Here is a 26,123-nt window from a genome sequence, read left to right on the forward strand (position 1 = left end):
ATCAGTAACTAGCCACGTATACATGGACCCAAATATTCCGCTTGCATTCGGTTTATTTGCTCAAACGGAAACGATTTAACCTTTGTTTACACCAGGGGCGTCACTAGGATTTAGGGACAGGGGGGGCTTCAGCCCCAGGAGATGCAAATGATCGAATGTGTAACAAACAAAACACAACATATAGAGTTAATAACTGCTCAACATAGAGGCTAATGCCATGACTTTCGCAGACAACACAATAATAGTTTTGTATTTTGAAGTCAGATTGATACAATTTTGGCACATAAGTAACTAGAAAAAATTTAGAATAGAATCTAAGGTTCTTTTATTAGTCAAAAAATCTCTTAAAGGTCTTGCTCCTTTATATTTATCAGATTTGCTTTATCATTTGAGCCAAGTAGGGCTCTCAGGTCATCAGGTAGTCGACTTTAATGGTACCTGAAGTTAGAATTAAAACACTTAGAAAAGCCTCTTTCTATTATTATGTCCCCCATCTGTGGAACAGCCTACTTAAAGACCTGAGGGTAGCTCCTACTGTTCATATTTTTAAAAGTAAACTCAAGACCTACCTTTATAGTCTGGCTTTCAGCTGATTGTATTTAGTATAATTTATGGTATCATTTTATTTATTTAAATCCTCTTAACCTGTTTTATTTCTCCTTTTTAGACCAGATCTATCACTTCTAATTTTATGACGGCTCTGCCTTAGCTGTTTTTATTACCCACCGAGTTAGGCAATATCATTTTTACCATAGCACTTATTCATAATTTATTTTATTTATTTCAGTGTCCTACAGACAAATGACTCTATCTTTAGACTCACCTTTCCAGTGGAGGTCTCTCCCCTCTCATTCCCTGTGCTCCTCTGCCCTGACTCCTACAGATCTATAGGGATGGTGGAGTGATTATTGTTAATGTATTAGTATTGTTCTATTCATCACAATAATATGATGATAATAGTAATCATAAACTACTGTTAGCGGGGGGACTGGAGTCAATTGTTAACTACCATCAGTGATAAATACTTACTTTTTGTAAAAACTTCCTGATATCCATTCTTTATTGATGGCTTAAATAAAGACTTCATGTGTCTTTGCTTTACTCCTGAGTCCATGACAAGAAGACAGACTCCATCCTTTTGACTGTCCGTCCAGTAACAAGGAAGAAGAGACGGATAAAGCCTGCCCACCGCTCCTAGCTTAGCTCAAACGCTGGGAGTCAATATGAAAGTTTAGCCTGTCTCTGCCTCATCAGATAAACTCTTCAGCTCTCCAAACGGTCTTGTGTGCCCTTTGTGAGTCGTTTTTACCTCATTAGTTAAGCTAGCTTCTACTATCAAAGTGTTATCTCCTTCCACTACTAAACAGAGGCTTTGTTTTGTAACTTTTGTTGTCCTAGTACCGGGATGGTTTTCGTGAGAGATGGGACGTTCTCGAACGAGTCGACTCTTTTGAACAGCGCTTTTCAGTGAACAAAAATAACTGATTCGCTGCTCTGTGTCAGCCCTTTGTTTGCAGGCCATCACTGAATACAAATTGGCTGCATGTTTCAGAACGAACAGCTCACTTACGCCTGTCAATCGGTTCTCACTGTTCATTTGAAAAAGCTATACAAAAGACTCGACTCGTTTGCGATTTCACATCTCCAGCGAAAACCACAGCGGGTGTGAGTATTATGTTAAAATCACCTCATATCATTTAGGGGGGCTTGATGATACTTTAGGGGGGGCTTCAGCCCCTCAAATTCGGCCTAACGACGCCACTGGTATACACCTCATTCTGAAAGAAAAGTGCCAACCTGAATGGACATTTAAAACCATATGTGGATTATATGGAAGTGTTTTTTTCCATCAGCTGTAAAAAATAAAAATCCAGATTTCTTTTCAGTAAACGATACAAATTTTGGAGTAATATTAGAAACCGAGAATGATGATTCTGTGCGATATAATTAAGAAAATAACAAAAATGCCAAGATCTGCCAATTGCTTGTTTTGTACATTTATATTAAAGGAAAAAAAAAAACATCACCTGTAGCTCTGCTTTTAAAACCTGGTCTAAAGGAGGAAGCGGTTCAGATGATGGAGCAGAGGTTTTGTTTGAAGTAGGCTGAACGTATCCAGGCTTACAGGACATATCAGATATCAGAGTTGGCACCAGATAACCTGGACTGAAACAACCAGCTGCTTATTTTGACAGGATCACCTCGTCTGCTCTGAATGATGTGTGTGTGTGTGTGTGTGTGTGTGTGTGTGTGTGTGTGTGTGTGTGTGTGTGTGTGTGTGTGTGTGTGTGTGTGTGTGTTCTGGGTGTACATACATTCCTATCAGAACTCTTTATCAAACAACATCTCTTATTCATGTTCCTCAGAAAGGAGAAATCCAAACCCTGTAGGAGGTCGAGCGTGTGTGTGACTGCAAACTTTAAAAAGTTATGTTCCAGGGAAGTGTGTGAGAGCAGAAAAACAAAACAAAAAAACACACACCTTTTATCCTGAGCTCATCTCTTAAAACTGTAAGGTTTTATGTTTTACTGCTATCATCTTCAACACGCTTCATTTCATGTTCTTATTCCAAAAAACTGAGACGGTCAGTTCTTGTCATAAAAGCAGCACAGAAAATTCCACGTTTGATAGAAAAAATGGAAATGCAAACTAAATCAGTATTTTCAACATATTAATCAAAAAATAACTGTTTTAACTAATGAGCTTTAACTTTCTGAACTGTAAGCTTTGAGTATGTTGCCATGGTTACCTAACGGTAAGTCCAACACTTTAAACTGGCATCAGGCAATTTAAGCGGGACCTCTTTTAACTGTTTAAAGTAGGTTTAAACCGGATCTCCATCATCCAGATCTGCTGTACTACGAAGCTCGTTATCAACTCAATAAGTGAATCCGGCTGGGATCTGTGCGCGCACACATGAAATGGGCGTGGTTAGCGGCCCCCGAAGAGAGCAGCCTACTTTACGGCGGAGGAGCAGCAAATAATCCTGCAAAAATACAAGCACTGCAGTATTATCCAGGAGTTTAGGCCAGGAGCAACACGACTGCGGCCGCGAGAAGCCGGAAGGATTGCTGCAAAAAATGCAACTCTGTGAATGCGTCAATTTCCTAAATGCTGATATTAATAGACCTATCTCATCATGTGACGACACAGGCAGTTAGGTCCTTATTCATTCATGTTGTCAGTCAGTGTGTGTGTGATCAGCATCATATCCCACCTCATCATTAGAAAGAGTCCACTTTCCTACAAATCCCAAGGAAAACGCTCATTACAGGCAGTTTGTGTTGATCCAATAGCAGTGGGGAAAAAAGGACGTGGGGGCAAATAAAAAATAAATATAAAAACATCCTTCAAAGTGCTCAGTATGAACGATTCCAGTTTACACATTTCTACTTTTCCCTGACAATGTCTCAGTTATGATGATCAGTAAGATATTGTTTGTTCACAGCCCATAAGAAAAAATGTTGGGCCAAAAAGTCAGGGGGCGCTCCCACGCCGGAGGACTTCACTCCAGCTGAGCAAATTGGCGACTGAGCGGTCTTTTATTCCTGCCCGAGAGAACTGATTGGTCAGCGGGCGGTCTGTCACACCCCGTGAGCTCTTATCCTGGAATTTAACCTGCTCCGGACCTGGTATGGCGTTCAGCATCAGTTACCGTGGCAACGAGTCTGGATGTTGTGATCGTTCCCCCTTCAGGGTCAAGCTGAGTGTAGGAAAATAGGCCTTTTTCAGGTGATTGTCTTGTTTTTCAGGACTCTTTTGTAACATTACTGAATTTAAGTCTGGAAATTCTTTTGTACTAAAAAGATAGCCGCGCTGGCGCCCCGAGCATTCGCCCATACTGCCTAAGCCACGGGCCGGCCCTGAAGGGGTGAGACCAAAGGGGAGGGCTAGAGCCAGCCTCACCTGTGGGGGGCTTTAACGTCTTCCTACCGTATTCTCTGAGGTTTGCATTTCTAAAACAAACCTGCTCATGAGACTGAGAGAGACTGGAGAGGAAAGCCCCTGACGACTGCATGGATTAAAGATTATCCACCATAAAAAGTTGGAGTGAGCCTTTATGGAGGTCACTGGGTCTAAATGTTGTGACTACAGGTGCTGGTTTTCCTCTTCTTGCTGTTACTGAAAACACCAGAGGATCAAAGGCAGAGTTATATCTTTTTAAAGCTTCCTCCGGCCGGTCATGAGTTTAGAAATGTGGCACATGTGCAGTTAGAAAAGGAGAAACTGGCGTGCTCAGATCCCTTCCTGTTGCTTGAGGGTGTGAGTTTTTCTCTTCAGTATTTCAGGAACTTCCTCCTGAGGAAAAGCAGCAGTTTGAAGCAGTTTGACGTCTTTGTGCCGGCTCTCTCCACACGCTGTGATGTGGTTTCTTCTCTCTGATGGTTTCCAGCTTTGGAGCAGGTTTTGAGGCAGGAACAGAGAGTGAAGACTGGAGAGATGGAGAGATGATATCAGTGAAACTCAGGTGAGTTATGGCTTGTTTGTCTCTGCTTGTAAATCTCATTTTCTGAGCATGAGGTCTGGACTTTGAGCCGTCTGCTGACGCTGTGATCCCAGGAGAGCGATGGCTGAACACATGCTGAAGATCCTGATCGTCGGGGATGGAAACGTGGGGAAAACCTCCTTCGTGCATCGATACGTCAACGGAAACTTCAGCAAGTCCTACAAGATGACGGTGGGAGGTACAGCTGGCTTTGTGTTACTGCTGTTGTGTGGTTTGGGTTGTGTTTGTGTGGGTACAGCTCTCCTCTGTGGATCTATCAGTGAAATGTATTCATTATTCCTCCTTTTTTACCTTAAGATACAACACAAAAACTGTTTTATTTGAAGTTAGAGAAAGAAAACTCCACATTAGCTCCCTCCTTTCACCTGCAGTTAAAAAGAGCTCATTGTCATAACCACAGGGACGCTGCCCCCTGCTGGCTGTCAGGAAGAATGCAGAGAAAATGTGCATCCTTTCTTTTTCTGAGGCTAAAAGACAAATAAAGTTTGAGATCCATAAAGGTTTAAGTCAGGAGGCTGCACAGGTTTTTAAAGGGGCGGAGCCAAAAGTAAGACTCAAGTTTATGCCTCTAAAAAGAGCAGTTCATCATAGTTTAAGAAGCCAAGAGGGGAGGTTTATTTTTTTCTAAAAGGGCACTTTAACGTTTGTACGGTGGCCCTGAAAGCTCACAGCGCGCATGCAAAAAGACAAAATACATATTTATAATTTTCTAAATGCCGAGCAGGTGTTGTGAAATTGATGAAGATGTTTTCTTAATTTGATTGTGTTTTGTCTTTTTCTTAAGTTGCAGTGCCATGAGCTTTCAGGGCCACCATTTAGCTCCTCAGATGATACTTCAATGCTCCTTTTGGCTCCCAAAGGCCACCCTAGCAAAAGGTTTGGCTGCAAAAAGACCACTCTAGCACACATTTAGCTCTTTTTCATCAACTGTGCCAAAAGTGGCCAAACTCCTCCCTCTGTCCCTGCAGTGGACTTTGCGGTGAAGATGCTGCAGTGGTCGGACAGGGAGAAAGTGCGCCTCCAGCTGTGGGACATCGCAGGTACCGAGCGTTTCTCAGAGGCCTGATATCTGAGGCTCAGAGAGGTGGATGTCTCAGTGAACACTCTGTCCTCTCCAGGCCAGGAGCGCTTCATATCCATGACCAGGATCTATTATAAAGGCGCGCTGGGCTGCGTCATGATGTTTGACGTCACCAGCTCGGCCAGCTTCCTCAGCTGTCGCCACTGGAAACAGGATTTGGACAACAAGGCCATGCAGCCCGACGGACACTCCATCCCCTGCATCCTGCTGGCCAACAAGGTGAATCAGAGACTGATGAATGATTTATCACTGAGGCCTCTGGTTTTACTATAAGAAGAGGCACAGAGCAGCTTGTTTTCACTTTCAGCTGGTGAAAAACAAACAAAAGGACATGAGTCGATGGTTTTTCAGACCAGTATCTGACTCGGAGGATACCAGGAACCCCTCACACCTGTCTGAGTCTGTCTGTGTGTCCACAGTGTGACCGCGCTCAGAGGGAGGTCTCAGCCGACACCATCGACAGGTTCAGTAAGGCCAACGGCTTCCTGACGTGGATGGAGACGTCGGTCAAAGAGAACAGGAACATCGGGGAGGCCATGAGGTAAAAACCAGTCAGGACATGAAGTAAAAACCAGTCAGGACAAAAACCAGATCAGTTAGTCCTCCTGACGCTGTAAGACAGCCCTGAGTGCTCGTTGGTCTTAATAAGTTTCTTTTTCTCTAGTCTATAAAATTCACAGGAAGTGACACGTGAAGTGTCCCAGCTACTTTAAAAACCTTTAACTTCACTGCCTTTAGAGACAAACAGAGGTCACCACTTTCTACCTGCAGGGTCAGTCTGAGATGATGGCATCAAAAGTTCATGAGGTACAGACAGTGTTACCACTTTAAGCAACTTTATTGTTTTATTTAGCAACTTTTCGGAACCCTCCAGTGACTTTTTTTAAAGGATAAGCCATGTTTAACAGCAACAAAACAGCCAAAAATACAAACACCGATCCAGTGTCATGTCCAAGGGTGTTCAACCTGTGGCTCTGGAGCCTCATGAGGCCCTTTGACTCCTTTGCAGTGGCTCCTTGTAGCTTTAAAAAACATTACTAGATAAAGATTTTTTATTTTTCGTACAGAGGGTATTGATGATTAAAAACACTGACACATAATAAAAATGTAGGTTAACAATTTTTTGATTTTCATACCGTTTCTATTTTTTAATTTGAATTTTTTTTTTTATTTCAATTTTGTTTTTGGCATATTTTTGCATTCAAAAAAACTTAGAACCTTAGCAAATTCTATAACATTTTTTTTTTTAAATTTTGGATTATTTTTTCAAATTTCAAAATGTTTAAATATAAGCAAATTTATATAATTATTTTTTTTAAGTTTTTTTGAAAAGTTTTGCAAATTTTCTGAAGATCAAATTTTTTTTAATTTTGTGCATTTTTTTTAATTTCAATTTTTCGATTTTTGAAAAATTCCAGCAAATTTATTAAATGTCATTTTTTTTATTGAAGTTTTTGTAAATTTTTGGGAAGAATTACCCATTTTTTAATATTTTGGAAATGTTTATTAATTCACTTTTTTTTTCATTTAAAAATGTTTTAAAATATATGCAAATTTATTAAAAATCAAAACTGCAACAACACATGTACAATCTTAAAAACTATAAAAAAAACTTCTCATTTAGTTAAATACTTTCGATTTTTACAATGTTGAGAATTTTTTCTTTACACTTCACAGTTTTAATAGTGAAATTTAAGTAGATTGTTTTTGCCTAAAATGTTTCAACTTGTTACTTTTTGGGCTTGATAACATTTTTTTTATTACATCTCAGCCGCAGCATTTTTGTTACATTTTGAATCAGTCGTTAGATTTGGGGTTTTATAACATTACTTTTATTACATTTTAGGTCAATGTTACGTTTTGGGCTCTAACAAGGCTGGAGCCACAGATTTCAGAACAAAACTCCACCTGAGTTTAAGACAATAAAAACAAAATCAACCTCAACCCGAGCTGATGATCCTGTTCTTACAGCCCGTCTTTAACACAGATTACACATGAGAGGAAGGTGAAAATGGCTTGAATAAGTGATATTTGCAGTAGAGTCGTATAGCAAAGGTGATGAGGTGCGGCTAGCTGCTTCTTATTTGCCTTTTGTTGCATTTCACAGGTTAAGTAAAGGAGCTGGATGGATTTCTAGAGTCTCACTCCATCTGTTGTGTTTCAGGAGGTTGGTGCAGGAGATTTTGTCCGTTCAGTCTCGCCTGGAGTCGCCTCAACCCGACCCTAAGGAGGATGTGATCGAGCTGGACTCTGAGAACCAAAGACGAGGAACGAGGTGCTGCTGAAACACAGGAACACGACTGGGACCGGCTCTGCGAGCTGCTGGACGTGTCTCAGGTCCTCAGACACCATGAACGCATCGTTTTACACTGTGTATATGTACTGCTGCGTCTTTCTTTATGTTTGACAACATTATCCTTTAAAAAATGTATATGACCTCTTTATTTCTCAGAGAAAGCACTTTGAAACTGTCTCCTACTCCTCAGTCTTAGTTTCAGGCCACACCAGTGTCCCAGTGCAGCATTAACATTTTGGCAAATTTTAGCAAATTTGCTGCGTGCACCATAGCTGCCCCCACCCCCCTCTGGGACTCCCCCCAACTCATTCTTAAAACTGCTGTGACTCTTCATCACCTAAATCTCAGTGAAAAACTCATCCTCACCTCCAGACGTCAGCTTTAATCTGCCATCGTACTGCTGCTTCGTTTGGTTTGACTCGTGTTCCTTCTTTGTTTGGATTTTAACACTTGTTGTAAACAAAGTATCTTTGATTTTTGGACAGCTATATAAATAAAATGAATGGTTATTTTCAGTTTAATTATTTATAAAATTTTGTGTTTTTAATTGTGAATGATCACTGAACCTGAGTGGTCGAGCATCTTTTCATAACAGCTGTAGAAATCTGACGTCCTGAAATCCAGAAGAAGAGTTTGACTGAACGGACAGAGAGATTATGAGGCAGACAGAGAGGCTGAGGAGGAGGAGGAGGAGGAGGAGGAGGAGGAGGAGGAGGAGGAGGAGTGATGAAGAGGAACAGAAGGAGCAGAGGGAGGTGTGTGTGCTCCTGTCACAGGGAAAGCCTCTCTGTGTGAGAACGAGGTGAGGAGCGTGCTCCGCGCAGCCCCACCCACTCCATCAGGCTGAGTCAGGCAGACACATGGCGTCCTCGTGCTAACAGCGACGAGTGTGTGTGTGTGTGTGTGTGTGTGTGTGTGTGTGTGTGTGTGTGTGTGTGTGTGTGTGTGTGTGTGTGTGTGTGTGTGTGTGTGTGTGTGGGTGTCAGATGAAGGCACATGGATGTACAAGTGTCTGAATACGTAAAAGACATAAACAGGGTCTGTGGGGATCCAGCTTTAAGTTATTTACCAAGAACCTCTGAGTTGAAAAATTCCCACAATCCCCCTGTGTTGGTTTGTTAAAGCTCAGTGAAGAAAGGATGATGGTCGAGCTGGATTTTTATAGATCACAAACTGAGATCTGGACACGTCATGGTGTTTCTCTTTATTAAAAACATCCCATCAGACCCGATACGATACAACTACTTTTTTTCCCAGTGTCAGATTCTTTGAAGCTCTTCAGGCGTCATTTTTGTCAGTTGATGTCCTGAAAAAAGACATTTCTATGGAATAAGCTCACGTTAAAATCTCTGTGAGGAGTTTGAAAGTGATCTTAAAAAAGTCTCCCTTCTAGATATCTGCCCGATCATAATCCACACTTCAACATGAGATTATCACCAACAATAAAGGTTTTTCCTGAATGCTACTTCTTAGTTTGCTGATCAGGTCGAAATTGATTTACAGCACGTCTGAGTCTGATGAGTGTTTTTCTCTGCTGAAAACGATTTCTGTGATTAATTTTGTAGTGATGGTGGACACTGGAGCCTAACTGTCAGACAGAAAAAGGACAGAAGAGCAGAAGAAAGAGAAACAGGAGAGAGATAGAGCACCAGCTAAAGGCTAAAACACGAGCTACAGGTTAACACAAAGGCTAAAGACTAAAACAAGGACTAAAGGTGAACACACAAATTAAAAGCTAAAACACAGACTAAAAGTTAAACACAAGCTAATGGCTTAAACATACACTAAATGCTAAAACATGAGCTAAAGGCTAAGACAAAAGCTAAAGGCTAAAACACAAGCTGATGGCTAAAACATTAGCTAAAGGCTAAAACACAATCTGAAGGTTAAAACATGAGCTAAAGGCTAAGACAAAAGCCAGAGGCTAAAACACAAGCTGATGGCTAAAACATTAGCTAAAGGCTAAAACACAATCTGAAGGTTAAAACATGAGCTAAAGGCTAAGACAAAAGCTAAAGGCTAAAACACAAGCTGATGGCTAAAACATTAGCTAAAGGCTAAAACACAATCTGAAGGTTAAAACATGAGCTAAAGGCTAAAACACAAACTAAGATTTAAACACAGGCTTAGGGCAAAAACACAGGAGCTTAAGAATAAAACACGAGCTTAAGGCTAAAACACAAGCTACAGGTTAACACATAAGCTAAAGACTAAAACAAGGACTAAAGGTGAACACATAAATTAAAAGCTAAAACATAAGCTAAAGGCTAAAACACAAACTAAGATTTAAACACAGGCTTAGGGCAAAAACACAGGAGCTTAAGAATAAAACACGAGCTAAAGGCTATAACACACGCTAAAAGCTAAATCATGAGCTGAAGGCTAAAATACGAGCTACAGTCTATAACACAAACTATTTGCTAAAACACTATAACTAAAGGGTAAAACAGGAGAGTGATGGAGCAGGAGCTATAGGCTAAAACATGAGCTAGAGGCTAAAACACAGGCTAAAGGGTAATACACAAGCTAAAGGCTAAAACAGGAGCTTAAGAACAAAACACAGGCTAAAGGCAATAAAACACAAGCTAGGACTTAAACACAGGCTAAAGGCTAAAACACAAACTATTAGCTTAATCACAAGTTTAAAGCTATAACAGGAGCCAAATGCTTAATTGAAAGCTCAAGGCGAGAACACAGTCTAAGGGCTAAAACACGGGCTAAAGGCTAAACACAAACAAATGGCTTAAACAAGCTAAAGGCTAAAAGAGGAGCAAAAGACTAAAACAGAAGCTTAAGGCTAAACACTGGGTAAAAGCTAGAACACGTGTTAATAGCTAAAATATGAGCTTAAAGCAGTTGAACATTATCACAAATAGCCTAACCTGTGTTTTAGCCTTTAGCTAATGTTGTAGCTCTCAACTGTGTTACAGTCTTGGCTAATCTTTAAGCCTTAAACTAAAAATGTAGGTGTTTTAGCGTTTAGCTTTGACAATTAGCTCATGTTTTAGCCATAGACTGTAAAAAAAAAAATGGACGCCATCTTGCTTGGCTCGAAGTGAGGTCACCACAAAAACTGCTCCCCCTGGTGTCTGGCTGCAGTATAGGTAAAATAAATCTGTCTCCCCAGTCATTCCAGATGGGCTGTGGTCAAACTTTAAAAAATGAATAGAAATGTTTCTCACGTCTGATCTCTCTACTAAACGTTTTACTGTCATCACTGGGATCTTCAGCTCCTTCATTCCTGACCCGACACGCCGCAGTGTGTGTTGATGTATCTGACGTTGTGTGTAAACAGATGTGTGAAGATGCTCTCATCTTTGAAACGATTCTCCGTCTCCAGCCTCAGATGTTGTTTTTGTCACCAGGAGCGTACGCGTCATCCGCTCCATCTGCTGAAACGCTGTGATCTTTTCATGATGCTGTGTTCTCACCTCAGCTCGCCATGATGTCCCTGGGTAAAGTCAGGATGGGGCGGGAACGCTACGCTTTAGGTTAAAGACAGAGAAATACCTGGACCACCTGTCCACCATGTCAGTGCGTTGTCTCTGAGGCTCTGTGTGACTCCTTTTTAAAGACCTGACCCTTCGCGCGTTCGTCCCTCCGTGTGGGATTTTCCGTCTGTTCGTTCTCCTCCGATCAGCGCTGGACGTAGGCTGGAGCAGTTAGCCGTGACTCAGACCTGCACACATGGATCCAGCTCACAGGAACAGGCAGGTTTGGACAGATGGAGGTTTTGTCAATGAGGCCATTCAGTGGGTGTGTAGACTGCACAATGACTGTGTCCTAAAAGCTTCTTCACACTTCCTCTAAAGCCGCTCACAGCGTGTCAGAGAGTAGGAGGCCTCTCTAGGAGCACCATTTTCTCTAATTTGGCACATTACCGTCCTGTCATCGTGCAATTTCACAGAATAAACCTGGACAAAATTGGTCAATTCAGGATTGTGAGACAAAGGAAAAAGCAAAAACACTTCATCGCCGGTACAAAAATATCTGTGAGAGAATACCACGCTCAATGCAGCCTGCTCCTCTCAGTAAACCAGGCTGACTCCTCTTTGAGCAGACGCAGAGGGGACGCTCTCCACGGCCTCCAACCAGGTTATGTAAGTGGTGGAAACAGCTGAAGGACTGGTCGGTTTATTGTTTGGAGCCTTTGACCTTTTCTCCTGTGCTTCAGGATAAAATAACTAATGTACCAATGCTGCACTGAACGCTGAAGACGAAGGAAACCAGATCCTGGACCGAGGGTTTCAGAGAGTCTGTCTGACGCATCTCTGAATTAGAATAAAATAAAACCTTCATTTGTCCAACAGGACAAAATTTACATCGTTAGAGATGCTGCTAACGCGCTACTACGTAACGTGTTACTATTTCCAAACCAGTAATCAGATTACAGTTACTTATCCAAATCACTGTGCGTTACTTTTCTTTTCATTTTTCTTGAAAAAAAAAAACTGTTTGTTTTTCTGGCGACGGGAGTGACAGGAGTCACATGTTCATCATGTTTTCAGCATGAGGATAACTCAGGTGTAACAGCAGCCAGCACACAAAGGTAGACAGAGGGTGAGGCTGGAAACTCAGTCACTGTCTGAGTTTGTGTCAGGTAAAGATGACAGAAACACTTCACTCAGCTCTGTGCTGTAAGTTTAAAAGCAGCATAAATCTCAGGATACAATACTGAGAAACATAGAAACATAAAACCAGATCAGCCCAGCCTGGGATCAGCCCACACTAAAGCTCTGTCACCTCCAGGATCCTCTGAGAAAGCCCCGAGCTGCTGGAACAGTGGACTGTGATGAGAGCCAGGGTCAGGGTTCAGGGCAGCACCTCCACACACCTCCACACACCTCCACACACCTCCACACACCTCCACACACCTCCACGCACCCCCACACACCTCCACACACCTCCACACACCTCCACACACCTCCACACACCTCCACGCACCTCCACACACCTCCACACACCTCCACACACCTCCACACACCTCCACACACCACCCTGACCCTGACCCCTCCCCACAGAAAACCTAGAGGAAACACCCACTCAGGAAACGAAACCACCTGCCACACTGAGCCACTCTGAAAAAGACAAACTCTGGAGTCCAAACCTGTGAAAAATTCATTTTGCTCAGGGAGAAAAGCTGAATTTGAAGCTGTTTATTTATAGTTTCTTCTCCTGCTCTGGTCAACAGCCTGAACAATGACAGCACAGACTGACACCAGCTCGTCTCCCTGCTCCGGGCCTCTGAGCTCACACACCGTGACGCTCTGAAACGGCGGCGTGGGCGGACTCCCACCGGTTCGTGTGGGCAGACTGACTGAGTGCCCTCTCACAACGACGCAGAACCCAGACAGAAGAAACTGTTCATCCTGTGTCATAATCGCTGGCCAAGGCCCCGGTCTGCTGGAGGACGTGGGACTCCCAGAGGACTGTCTGAGCCTTTCATTCTGGTTTTATAACGGCTTTCTGACCCTGATTTCCCCGGTTTATTGTCTGTCATACCTGTTTCTCCTCCACTGACATGGTTTGACCTCCACGGTCAGGGTTTCATCCCCTTCTGGCCCTCTTTGTGCTATAACAGTTGATTCCATGTATTATTTCCTCTGCTGAGTCACATGACCAGCTGCACGGAACTCCTAATCAGTGTGACATCATCACGGAACTCCTAATCAGTGTGACATCATCATGGAACTGCAGCAGCACAGGGAGGATTCAAATTTAGAAAAGTTTACAAACAACCCATCATAAAGGCCATAATCTTGACCTAATCTGTGCAGAAATGTGATATTTGTGTAGGAAATTTTGTCAGGACTCCACTCATGTCATTTTTAAAGCTGTATGACTTTTTCCTTTTTTGTCTAGAGGCCCAAATGCAGAAGCTTGGACATCTGGTAAGTGTTTTCCCATCTGTTTACATGGAGGGAGCTGAGAGTGTTCACCGACTTTGAAGGCTCACCATTTGAAAGCTGGGTCCGAAACGTCAAAGTCCCGCATATCGTTTGTAGAGCAGGGTGTAGTCTGTCTTTGTGAGCGAATTTCAAGCCGATGGCAGAAAGGGTAAAAATACACCCAAGTCTTATTTTGAAAGGCAAATTGCTGGCTTCCTGTGTGAGAAAGACGAAAAATACCTGACTCTTTTTGGTGTGTCTAAATAAGATGAACATTTTGATGTCGGTTTCATCTCTCCACGACATTCCAACCCCCTGTTAGAGCCATTTTAGTGTATTTTTGAGAGCTTTTCTGGAGCTAGAGGGCATATTATGGGATGTTGCGGGTCATGGTTGGTATCATATCAACATTTTTTGGCAGTCACAATGTGTGTGCCAATTTTGGTGGGTTTTTTAACATGTTTAGGGAGTCTGATAAGAATTACTGAAGGAGGGAATAATAAGAAAGAAACTGACGAAAAACAATAGTGTCCTAGAATTCTTGATTTTGCATGAACTGAAACCAAGCTGCTTTAAGCTTGTGAATAGTTTCAAATGAAACCCTAGGTATCTGTCAGAGACCAGGACCACGAAAACACTCATTTAGACCCAGTTTCTGCTGAATTCTGAACAGATTTGGTGATTATACGATGGGAAGGAGACGTTCATTTCTGCACATTTTCTAGAAGCTTCTAAATTTGCAAACGTTGATGCACTTTGCTCTGAGGGGGAGTTACATCTTCAGTCTGGTGTTGATCATGCTACACACACACAGGCGAATACACACCCACACACATAACCAGGCTTATGTAAACATGATGGAGCAATGACAGAGTGGGGGCGCTGTCACCAGATAGGAGCTCGGTGCAGCGCTCCAGGTAACAGCACCTCCCCAGCTCAGTCTCCAGACTCGGTCCATAGTCGGGTTCAAACCACGTCCCTCTGGACTGAGCGACTCTGACCCTTAAACGGCTCAAACCAGACAAGCTAAAGCCAGGAATGAGTAATTTATTGAAAACAACCATTAAAGGTAAAGAGTCTGATCATCAGCTGATCGAGGTTTCAGAGCTCAGCCTTTCAGAGACAAAATCTGCTGTAAAATGTGGATCAGTGTGACTTCCTGTCAGGGTTTCTTTCTGCCATGACCTCCTGATGGTGAAGGCTAAAAATCTTTCTCTCTTTGAACGTGGTCGATTGTTGAGCTGCATCAGCAAAGCCTCTCACTACACGCCATCTCTGCAGTCAGACGGCCATTTTGGATTTCTTCAAAGATCCTGAAGGACTGGGGATCAAAAAGGCCCGGGGTTAGACCCAAAACCATCTCACCACAGCTGAGCCGGAGGATCTGATTTGCTGTTACTGGAGCCGCCTGCCAATGGCCCCTCTGCAGTGTCTCCTTGTAGCTTTAATAAATATTCATGAAATAAAGAATAGTTATTTTTCTTCCAGAGGGTATTGATGATTAAAGACACTGACACTAAATAAAATCCTGCGTTAACATTTAGTTGAACTAAATCTTCATCCCATTTGTCAATAAAGCTTTCAAGTTTTTTTTCTTTTTGATTTTGAATATTATTGAATTTTTTGCTAATTTAAAAAATTTTGAACTTCTGAAAAAGTTTTGCAATTTTTTTTAAATCCCTTTAAAATTTCAAAATTTTTGAAAGTTTTTACTTTTTTGTAAATTCAGAAAATTTTGAAAATTCCTTTTTTTTACTTTTTTTGCAAACTTGTGAAATTTTGCAAACCTGAAATTTCAAAATTTTTGAAAAATGCTGCAACTTGTTAAAAGTTTTAATAAATTTAACAATTTTATAACATTTATGACATGACAGTATTTTTTTCAATTTTCAAAATATTTTTTAATTTATTAAAAATAAACAACAAAGACATTACATGTAAAACTTTATTAACACACAAAAAAACTTTGGCTCAGATAACTGTTCACTAGATCTCTACTATGTTCAGAATTTTGTCCACGTTTCTGTTTTTACTGTGAAGATAAAGTAAATTTTGTGGCTCCCATATGACTTTAATCCAGGTGAGTAAGGTTCAGTTTATTTGCTGTTTTCAATAAAAAGCTTACTGTTTGTTTTTGTGTAGTCTAATTTTTTGCATTTTGAAACTCTACTTTGAACCTTTTAAAGGTCCGGATGAGCTGAGTGCAGCTGGTGACGCTTGGTTATCCAAAGCCAGGGGGTCAGATTCTGATGTTGTAACAGGTGTGTGTGAATGATCTTCACGGAATAAAGCAACTTCATTCCCTCCCATCCACATGTTTTTCCCCACTCATCCCTGGTTCTCTGAATAGATCCATTGACGTGTAGCGTTGATATGAAGGCCTCGGCTCCCCTACATGTTACCGGACACTGAGTGAATATTTTGGCTCCAGGTATCAAAGTAGGACAAGACAGACGCAAAAGCATTCGCCACAAACGCACACGCCAACCCTCCAGCTGGGATATTTGACGACTTTGCAGAAATAGTGTTTCCATGTGACCTTGAGACAAGACGTCAGCACCTCAGCAGAAACTTTTCAAGGAGTCGCTGAAGGAAGCTTAATGTTTCTGTTTTTCATCTCTGCCACCAGCAGCAGTGGCAAACACACAGCTACTACATCATAGATAAAGCGCTAACCGCTGCAACCTGCAGGTGTGAACCCATCAAGGTCGTTTCACTGGAGCTTATCTGTGTGCTGAAAGTAAATCAACACAGTGAGGTATTTCTACGTTAATGTACGTCCCAACAGACAAAACTCTGCGTTTCCGTTCTCTCTAAGGTTAAATATGTTTCGATAGATGAAACAAATGTTTGTTCCAGATTTGACATTTCACAGTCAGACTGAATGAACAAACATCCGGTGATGCTCCAACTGTTTGGAGACACATTTGGAGATTTTTCATCACAGGGTTTTTCAGCAAACAGATCCCCGAGCATCTGCTGACAGCGAGTCACAATGTGGGAGAAACAGACAGACGGCAAGAGATAGACATGAGGAAGACCAGAGGAAGAAAACACCATGTGCGTCAGTCTGTGCTGACCCACGCAGACTCCAGAACTGGGTCAAAATAACCCCCAACACTAAATCTATTACTCACCAAGAGCTGGTCAGGAGATCTGATGAGAGTCCGGTCCACGCAGAGTCTTGTTGAGATGAGAAATCTGACCGTTTATAGGCAATCTGTGTTTGATACAACATTCTATTATGATTATACACATCAAGAACTATTATATTAGCAGTTATTAAGACTTATGTCAAGACAGCCCTGGGAAGAAAACCAAATCTGGAAAGCTTAGCAAAAAACAAAACATTAAGATTTGACCATAAAATCAATCAATGTTATAAAAATCAAGTATTGTTCCCAAAATTAAAAAAAAAAAATTGTAGAAATCAATTAGACTCCTTTTTTTAAATGTTTTCCAAATTTTTGAAGTTCAAAATAGTTTGAATTTTGAGTATTTTTCCGTTTTACATTTTTGAAATTTGTGAATTTCTTTTTTTTTTTTGGAAATTTTTGAAATTACATTCTTTTGAACATTTTTACATTTTAAGATTTTTTATTATTATTATTTTTCAAACTTTTGCCATTTCAACATTTTTTTAACATTTTTGCAGCTTTTTGAAATTAAAACTTTTTTGGAATTCTTTTGCAAATCTTTTTCCCTTTTTCTTTGTGTCCTTTATCTTGTCTTTTATCTTTTATTTCTATCTTACTTTGGCTCTACTGTCTTGTTAGTTTTTTTATTGTTTTATCTCTTGCTCATTATTTTTTCTTTTATTATTATTATTATTTTATTACTCTATTAACACCATTAATATTTTCTTTCTATATTTGCGGTCCTGTTTCTACTCTTAACCCTTTTCTGTTTCCTTTTCCTTTTGTTACTGATTGGTATTTTTAGCTTTTATTTTGATCCTCATGCTCCTATTTTACATTGCATGGTTCTTGTATTATCTGGGTTCATATGTCATGAGAAACTACAGTATCTCATAGACTGTCTTGACTGAACTCAGCTCTTTGTTTTATTTTCTTTGTGTCAGAGTTTGTGTATTATTATTATTATTATTATTATTATTATTATTATTATTATTATTATCATTTTATATTATTATTATTATTATTATTATTATTATTATTATTATTATTATTATTATCATTTTATATTATTATTATTATTATTCATTTATTTATTTATTTATTTATTTATTATTATTAAAGTTAAACTACAGCCTGTCTGTTTACCTCAGTACCTTATTTTCTTGATGTGTTTTAACGCTGCACTGTATAACTTGGGTGTTTGCCTTTTTCAATTTTTATACGTTGATCTTTCATTTCGTACAGACGGAGTACAGTTTAAATCATTGTACTCTTTTGGAGATACTCGGTGAATAAAAGCGGTTCTGGTCTTAGTGTACCCGCTCTCCGTGACCTCTGACCTGATTAAAAACACTAATAACCGCCTCCTCTAACAGATCAGTTCATCGTTTAAAGAGCAAACCCAGTGTGATACCTCTGCAGACACGAACAGAGAAATGATCTGTGAATGGCTCATATCCTCAATCTGCCGCTCAGCCTTGTTGTGAATCGACTTCCGTGTTTCCATGCCTGTCAAACGTGACCCGGCATCAGCCATGTGACCGCGTATCGACCAATAAGAAGGCAGGATTCGATGCACGTCGTTGTTCACGTTTGACAAGTTTAGTGCTGCGTTTCAGTGCGATGGGAAAAAACGGAATCTAATTTTCTTCTAACGTTTTTATTTTTGTTCCTGACGACTCTTTGGTGAAAAACACCCATCACACGATTTCTATTGGATGAGTTCAGATGTAACTTACTCTGTCATCAATGTGACGTCGAAATACCCGCGAACATCCACACGGAGTAAAGACTTTTTAAAATAATCTGAAGGAGATGTTTTATTTTCATCAAACTTAATGTTCATGAATCTTTTAAATGAATCATTAACAGTTTTCTACAGCTGCTTTTCTCTTACCAAACCGTGATTTGCTCCGCTTAAGGCTGGAGGCGGAGAGAGGCTGTGGTTTACGTGTTGTTTTTCGACCACTGTCCCCTGAACGCCTCACAAGAGTGGGATAAGAACTTGAGGCATGCGCAGTGAGCCAAACTCTTATGAAACAAAGTAGCGCAGCGGCAGGAAAGCAGGTAGAGAGATTGGGATTCACGGGCTTCAAGCAGCTACAAGACTCGTCCGCACATCAAAACCCGCGGGAGAAATGCTTCTGTCTTTGGGCTTGACATAAACATCAACTTCGGGGAGCCAGTTCAAGGTAAGACCGGTGTTTTTGTCCGCTTATATGGTGGAGTATGACGAAAAAACTGGATGTACTTTAATAAACAGCGCCACCAGTTACATAAGGATAGCTCTGGTGACCCCGTTTTGCTGTACTCATATGTTGTTCCCATGCCTGGGACTTGAACTTCAACACTGAAATTTTCTCCAACACCTGTTTGGACTCATTAACTAACCTGTGAAAGGTTTGTGAGGTCTGCTCTGTGTGTTTTATTTGGTTTATTCCGCGTTAGGCGCCCATGAAATGATGCAGGCAGAGCCAGCCCGTCACACAGCAGAGACGCTGTGACCTAATTTCCATTTGCAGAAGTCATAGGAGCCATCACTGTGACGTGACACTTAATTTAGACATGAAAAATACCTTTCACAACATTAGCCACCTTTCTGAAAAACTGTCATGTTTTCATTTAAAGGGTGCAGATGTGTCATTATGTGACAAATTTGAGTGTTTTTGTAGGATGTTTATGTTGACTGTGGGGCAGCTCATGTTTATAAAACTATTTTTAGAGTCAGATGTGTTAAAAAATAGAAAAAAAAATCGAATACAGAAGAAATATTTTTTTAATAATTTCAAAATATTTGATGTAGTGTGTGTATAAGTGATTTGTTCTCTTTCATAATTGATAAAAAAAATAAAAAATCCCAGCTCTGACGTTGGCGTAATTCTGCGTCTTTAACAGCCTGCATTGTGAGTGTGTAGTATTTGCAGATGATCCTGTGAATTGGGCAGCGTCTTTTTATGAATTGCAGATACAGCATGGTGACAAATGTGTTGCAGGCGTTCCTAAAAATTGCCCAGCCGGCTGTTTGGTGCACGCGCCTGTGCCAGAGAAACTGGCTCATTTCAGATGTCACGCTTTGAAATTCAGAATTCCTGGTGGAGTAATTGATGAGTAATGTTTCTGCACCAGAAATAATCATGTTCATGCTGAAAGAAAGGCTCCTCTCTGATAAAATGCATGCAGAGTGATCACAGGAGGCGTTAAGGTTATGAAAACCTTAGATACAGTAATCCTGCAGCGAGCTCTGACTGGTTTATCACGCTGCTGTGTTAACGGCTCATAAAGTAGTAACTACCACCTGTTGCCAGTGGGATGAAGAGTAAAAAAGAGACTCCTCAGCTTCTCCTAGCGTCTGATTTGTGAGAAGGTAGAGCCGGACAGTTGTGCTTGGATTGATGCCAGTCACAGCAGACTTCAAAGTGTGACCCAGTTTTACTTTGATGCTGAGGTGTGTCGGATGATTGCAAAATATGCTTTTGATGACTCATGTTTCACAAATTATTGATTCATTTACGTCTTAATCCCAGAGAAGGTTCATTCTCTTCCCTCAAGTTTTGAAACTCTGAAAATTGGTGATGGAAACATTCTGTGCAGACTGTAACAAGCTGTTTGATATTCATAGATTCTTTGAAACAGGGATTCGAGGCCAAATCAGGAGTCGTATGCCTCCATAATGAAAGAAATGAAGCTTAAAGATGAACAGCAGATTGTTCCCAGATCTGATTCACGGTGGGAACTTCTTGTTCCAAGTGTCGTGTTTTTACAGAAGTTTGGACTCAGGAGTCGGTTTATTCAGTCTGGAGTCAAAAAGCTGCTGTAAGTAAAACATTAAGTGAGAAAAGCGAGCGTTCATGAGGTGTGTGAGGTCGCTGACTGTGTTAGCATGCAGGTGTGTGTGTGTGTGTTGTGTGTGTGCACGGCGCAGAGAGAGGTTAAAGGGGAGTGCACCAGAACAAAAGTCTAATTAAAGAAACGGTGCGTGCTGGTGTGGCGTGGGGAGTGGAGGCAACAGGAAGCCGGCTTTAACAGAGGTGAGGACGCCAGGCTCAGCTGCTCCAGATCTGAGGGGGCGTGGCCAATCAGGACGCCTTGCACCTGGATGAAAACGGAGAAGTAGAATGTTACACTAGTGGACAAATCCTTGTTTTTAGACTGATGGATGGGAGTTAAGGAGTCACACATGTGGGAAGATACTTGAAATAGGAGTGGGAAAAAATAATTAAAGATAGATCGATATGTTTCTTTCAAGGCTTATACTGATATTTGTGGCTGATATTCATTTGCAGTAAAAGTGAAAAAATTGGCGTCAAAATTTGGGATAATACAAACTCCAACGTTTAACTTTGTGAACTTAGATTTCTTATTGACTGTAAGATTAAAAAAAAAAAAAAAAAGTCAGATGCCGATCTGCTTCAAAATGTCGATAATTCGGCTATCCCTAATTCACATAAGTATCAGAATTTTTTTAATGATTTTCAATTGCAATTTTTTTGTACAAAAATCAACCTTTTTTTAAATTTAAATCCTTAATTAAAGTCTTTGTTTTTAAACTGGGTTGTTAAAAAAAAAAAGAAGAAGAAGAAGTTACCGCTTTTCTCCAGCAGAGGGAGCAAAATGTTTTTCTTGGACGATCTGGTCACGTGATGAATTAATCCTAAACTTGCTCATGTGACGAGTCTATACACATTGTCATCATCATCCAACTTTTCCACTTGGTCTTGTGTCAAAAAAGCGAACAAAAATCGGAAACGTCAAAGAATTGCGGTTTAAATGGAAACAAATCAGGGCGAAGCAAATCGTACCCGCTGACGATGATCCAGATTTCTCTGATGTTATCACACTGAACTGTTTATCACTTCTACGCTCACTCTTCTGAAAGGAGAGGAAAGTTTCAGCATTTTAAGAAATATTGATGATCCTTGAGTTTACTTCTCTTTGTTAGAAACACGCTAACTTGATGAGGTGTTTAAATCCAGCCCTAAACTGAGTTAACCTGCAGGCAGGGCAAGCCCCGCCCTCCATGTATTATTCATCTGAGATTGTCGGCACTTGTCCGTCTGCCAGGAACATTCTGTTTGGATTTCACTGCCTCCAGCTGTTTGCTGCCACCCTGCTCCTTTCATTCACATCCAAGACTGAAACACGTAGAAAAGGTGCAATGAGCGACTCTACCAGGACTGATCTGATTTAAGACTGATTAACCAGGGGAAGATCGCAAATGCATAACAATGCAAATTATCAAACCCTATAAATCAGCAATGGTTTGCTCCTAAGTCACATGACCCAGATCAGCTGAGGGCCCATCCTTTTTGGTGTGAACCTTGAAGAAAGTGTGTCATGTTTCAGCTCCTCCTCATCAATATTTCATCAGAATGATTGTCTGTACATGGGGCGCATTAACTGTTCATCAACTGTGTTACCAACATGTTCTGCTCTTCTTACTATAGATGTTATAAAGAGCAAACTGTGAAGAAAAGGAGCAGAAATATGAGCTGATGGAGGTCAGGTGGTGACATGTTCTTTTTCTGGAAGCGTGGTCTGGCACCTTTACTTTGATAGGAGCCATTTTTCCTCAGCTCAGCTGGATTAAATTAATTATAGAGCCACAAAATCTACTTTATCTTCACAAAAAAGGCTTTAAAGTGTAAACAGTTCTATGCAAAGTTAAAATCTAGTCAATAATTATCAAAACAAGAAGTTTCTTTTAATTTACAAAACTGTGCATGTAATGTTTTTTTTTTCAGAAATTTGCAAATAAAAAAAGGTAAACAAAAAATCAAAAATTTGCAAAATTATACACGAAAAAATCAATAATTCACAAAAAAATTCAAGAACTTTTATATTTTAGAAAATTTGACATTCTTTAAACATTTGTGATCTTAAAAATTTAACAAAAAATAAAAAAATCAGACATTTTTGTTTTTCAGAAATTTGCAAAAAATAATAAATGAAATATTTGCAAAAAAAAAGAATTTCAAAAATTTGCAAAATTATACATGAAAAAAAATGGAATAATTTACAAAAAATTCAATAACTTTTATAATTTAGAAAATTTGGCATTTTTTTTACATTTGTGATCTTAAAAATTAACAAAAGATAAAAAAATCAGAAATTTTTATTTTTTTCAGAAATTTGCAAAAAATAATAAATGAAATATTTGCAAAAAAAAAGAATTTCAAAAATTTGCAAAATTATACATGAAAAAAAATGGAATAATTTACAAAAAATTCAATAACTTTTATAATTTAGAAAATTTGGCATTTTTTTTACATTTGTGATCTTAAAAATTAACAAAAGATAAAAAAATCAGAAATTTTTATTTTTCAGAAATTGCCAAAAAATAAATACATAAAATATTTGCCCAAAAAAGAATTTCAAAAATTTGCAAAATTATACATGAAAAAACTGAATAATTTACAAAAAATGTAAGAACTTTACAATTGAGAAAATTTAACATTTCTTTTAGACATTTGTGATTTTAAATATTTAACAAAAAATAAAAAATCTGCAGTTAGCACTTGGGACAAAACATGGAAGAAATGTGGACTGTGTTAGCATCACTTAATGTAGAGTGTAGAGTTGTAGAGACAGGTTTCTCTCTTCTTGTCCTGTCAGCTGGTTAACTGGGATTTTTGAGACATAATTCTTTTAAATTTTGTCTGAACTGTGATATACCCTAAACTTTTGTCAATAACACAGCCGACGATAAAATGCACCAAATTTTATTATTACTTAGATACTGAAAAATTCATCAGAGCTCAAGCTTGGTAATAAATAAATTTAGTACATTCCAGGTTTATACTTTGCAAACTAATAGAATATGAAACAAAAAGCTAAGATTTTGAAATGAAGACCTGTGAGGGACTGGTGGCAGACAGAGTGCACACAGAAGGTCAGATCTACAGCTGTAAATATCCTCTAACCGCTTCCTAAAACGCTCTGCACAGGTAAAACCATATTGATGTTTGGAGAAGTGCTCTGTCTTTGTGCATACTTCCCCTCTCCTGTCACGCATATTATCCGTGTGCAGCATGCTTCATCCTGCAGCTGCAGTAATTTAATATGACATATGCAAAACAAACTAAAAGTATGTTACAATCATAAAGGTGAATGAGAGAAGTTGGAGTGAACTTTAGCACAGTCCAGAGGAGCTTCAGGGTAATAAACTCTGCACCGCAGCCACGTTCTCTTAATCATGATTATTTCTTATTACAGGACGCCGTAGAAAGGCAGGAAGGAGCAGGACGGGCTGTTAGCGGGTGGGGGGAGCACATATAGAGCTTTAAACATTATTATCAACCCTCTTTTAATCTGCTCTGAATGAAAAAAGTCAGTAAGAGTAAAAATGCATGGTCTTAATATTTTATTTAAAGTCCCGTTTAAAGTCCCTGTGAGGGATTCATAGCAGGTCACAAACAGAATCTGCATCAAAACCAGACCAGACCACGTGGACCCTTCGTCATGGTCTGTAGTATTTGTTTGCAGGTCGCTGTGAGACGGAGCGAGTCGGAGCATGCTGCTGAAGTGCTCATAGTTTCCGTGGCAGAGATTCAGAGAAAGTGATGTAGTTCAGTGAGGAAAGAAAATCAGAAAACATTACCTACTTATACAGGGGATGCAGTGAGAGGTGCATGGTGCAGGGCTGTCAACAGGGGGCGCCAAAACCAGCACTAACTGAGGTTTCATGAATCACTTGCACGTCAGTTCAAACCAAGCATGACTTGAGTTCATTTGGAGAGCACTGAAATTTAGATTCATGGTCAACAGCTGAGCAAGGATAAGAAAAGAGGAGCAGGAATACAGAGCAGAGATCAAAAAACATGAAAAGCAGACGTCCAACAAAGGGAAGGCATAAAGCAAACAGAAAGCAGGACGTGGCTCGAGGCTTTGGGGAATAATAAAGCTTCAGAAGAAGTGGACAGACATGCATTTTCCACTAACCATTAGACGTCTGATGGGCGTGCAGATCACATCTTTATCACATCGATCAGTCCAAGACCAGATCTGGACGTCTGCACAACCTTCAAATCAGGTCCTTTATCTGGGCGTCTAACCATGACCCCTTTAGGACGTCAATATGCAGTTCAGCATTTGAATGTCGGCTTTTTGAACGTCCTCCTCTTGTTTCTTCTGGACTCTCCTCTATGTTGTCTCTTTGTGACAGGAGTTGTAGCTTGGCTCTGTTTGCTCTCTTTCTTTAAAAATGAAAAGAGGAGTTTTCCTCCAGCTCAGACTCTCATCCTGTTAGCTTTCACACCACGCTGTTATCTGCCTCTGTGCAGGGGCGTGTGGAAACTTTCAGACTGGGGTGGCTCAGTAAGGGCAGTGACATAGGTAGGGGTGGGAACCTTTCAAATTTGAAACAATACGGTACCGATGCCTGGTACCTGGCAATCGGTACCGGTATATATATATATACAAACATATATATATATATATATATATATATATATATATATATATATATATATATATATATATACATATATATATATGTATATATATGTATATATGTGTATATATGTATATATATATGTATATATATATGTGTGTATATATATATATATATATATATATATATATATATATATATATATATATATATATATATACATATGTATATGTGTATATATATATATATATATATATATATATATATATATATATATATATATATATAAATATATATTTTTTTTTTTTTTTTTTTTTTTTTTTTTCAATTTTCAGTCATGTTTTGTCTGCTGGCCCCTTTTGTTTAAAAAAAAAATCGTAAGAAAATTGTAGCATTAACCCACTATCAGAAATAAATAATGTATTTATAAATGTTTGAGGTTTTTATTTCCAGGGTTCACAGAATTTGTTAATATATATATATATATATATATATATATATAGATAGATAGATAGATAGATAGATAGATAGATAGATAGATAGATAGATAGATATATATTCTTTTTTTTTTTTCAATTTTCAGTCATGTTTTGTCTGCTGGCACCTTTTGTTAAAAAAAAAAAAATCGTAAGAAAATTATAGTGTTAACCCACTATCAGAAATTGTATCAAATGGTGAGTTGAGTGTGCTGTTACATCCCTAGTTTTTACAGTTACCATCTGTTGTTGAGAAAACCCAATGGAGCTGTAAGAAAATGAACAGGAACAGGAGGAAAACAATAAGAAAGACTGAAATGGCTGCAGGGGGAGCATCAGAGACAATAGC

At 39.6% G+C, this 26,123-nt stretch overlaps 2 protein-coding genes and 1 long non-coding RNA gene across 3 annotated transcripts in view; 2 read left to right on the forward strand and 1 right to left on the reverse strand.

Annotated features, from left to right (window-relative positions):
- The window catches only part of LOC141798927 (uncharacterized), a 32,055-nt gene extending 13,631 nt beyond the window's left edge, over nt 1–18,424 (reverse strand). The window contains exons 1-2 of the long non-coding RNA XR_012599209.1: nt 18,324–18,424; nt 16,910–16,992 (exon numbers count right to left, since the gene is read on the reverse strand). This is a non-coding gene — a long non-coding RNA (uncharacterized LOC141798927). The remainder of the gene's footprint in view (nt 1–16,909; nt 16,993–18,323) is intronic.
- Nucleotides 4,371–7,873, forward strand: LOC141799919 (ras-related protein Rab-7L1-like). The gene is made up of 6 exons (XM_074682341.1): nt 4,371–4,468; nt 4,561–4,685; nt 5,476–5,547; nt 5,626–5,807; nt 6,008–6,129; nt 7,753–7,873. The coding sequence occupies exons 1-6, from the start codon at nt 4,383–4,385 to the stop codon at nt 7,871–7,873; spliced, it is 708 nt and encodes a 235-aa protein (XP_074538442.1). The 5' UTR covers nt 4,371–4,382.
- A 520-nt stretch (nt 18,425–18,944) lies between the features above and the next one.
- The window catches only part of cry3a (cryptochrome circadian regulator 3a), a 45,013-nt gene continuing 37,834 nt past the window's right edge, over nt 18,945–26,123 (forward strand). Inside the window, exon 1 of the mRNA XM_074682184.1 lies at nt 18,945–19,101. The gene's annotated coding sequence lies outside the window, so the exon portion shown is untranslated. The remainder of the gene's footprint in view (nt 19,102–26,123) is intronic.

The sequence above is a fragment of the Halichoeres trimaculatus genome, unplaced genomic scaffold (assembly GCF_033239565.1).
Source record: "Halichoeres trimaculatus isolate MK-OKI-2021-1 unplaced genomic scaffold, fHalTri1.1 fHalTri1_scaffold_11, whole genome shotgun sequence".
Classification (NCBI taxonomy): Eukaryota; Metazoa; Chordata; class Actinopteri; order Labriformes; family Labridae; genus Halichoeres; species Halichoeres trimaculatus.

What these genes read in the sequence shown, in the direction of transcription:
- LOC141799919 (XM_074682341.1), top strand. Translation starts at nt 4,383, where the DNA reads ATGGTTTCCAGCTTTGGAGCAGGTTTTGAGGCAGGAACAGAGAGTGAA. An exon ending in CTACAAGATGACGGTGGGAG is followed by an intron (nt 4,686 to 5,475) that starts GTACAGCTGGCT and finishes CTGTCCCTGCAG; the next exon opens with TGGACTTTGCGGTGAAGATG. An exon ending in AACATCGGGGAGGCCATGAG is followed by an intron (nt 6,130 to 7,752) that starts GTAAAAACCAGT and finishes GTTGTGTTTCAG; the next exon opens with GAGGTTGGTGCAGGAGATTT.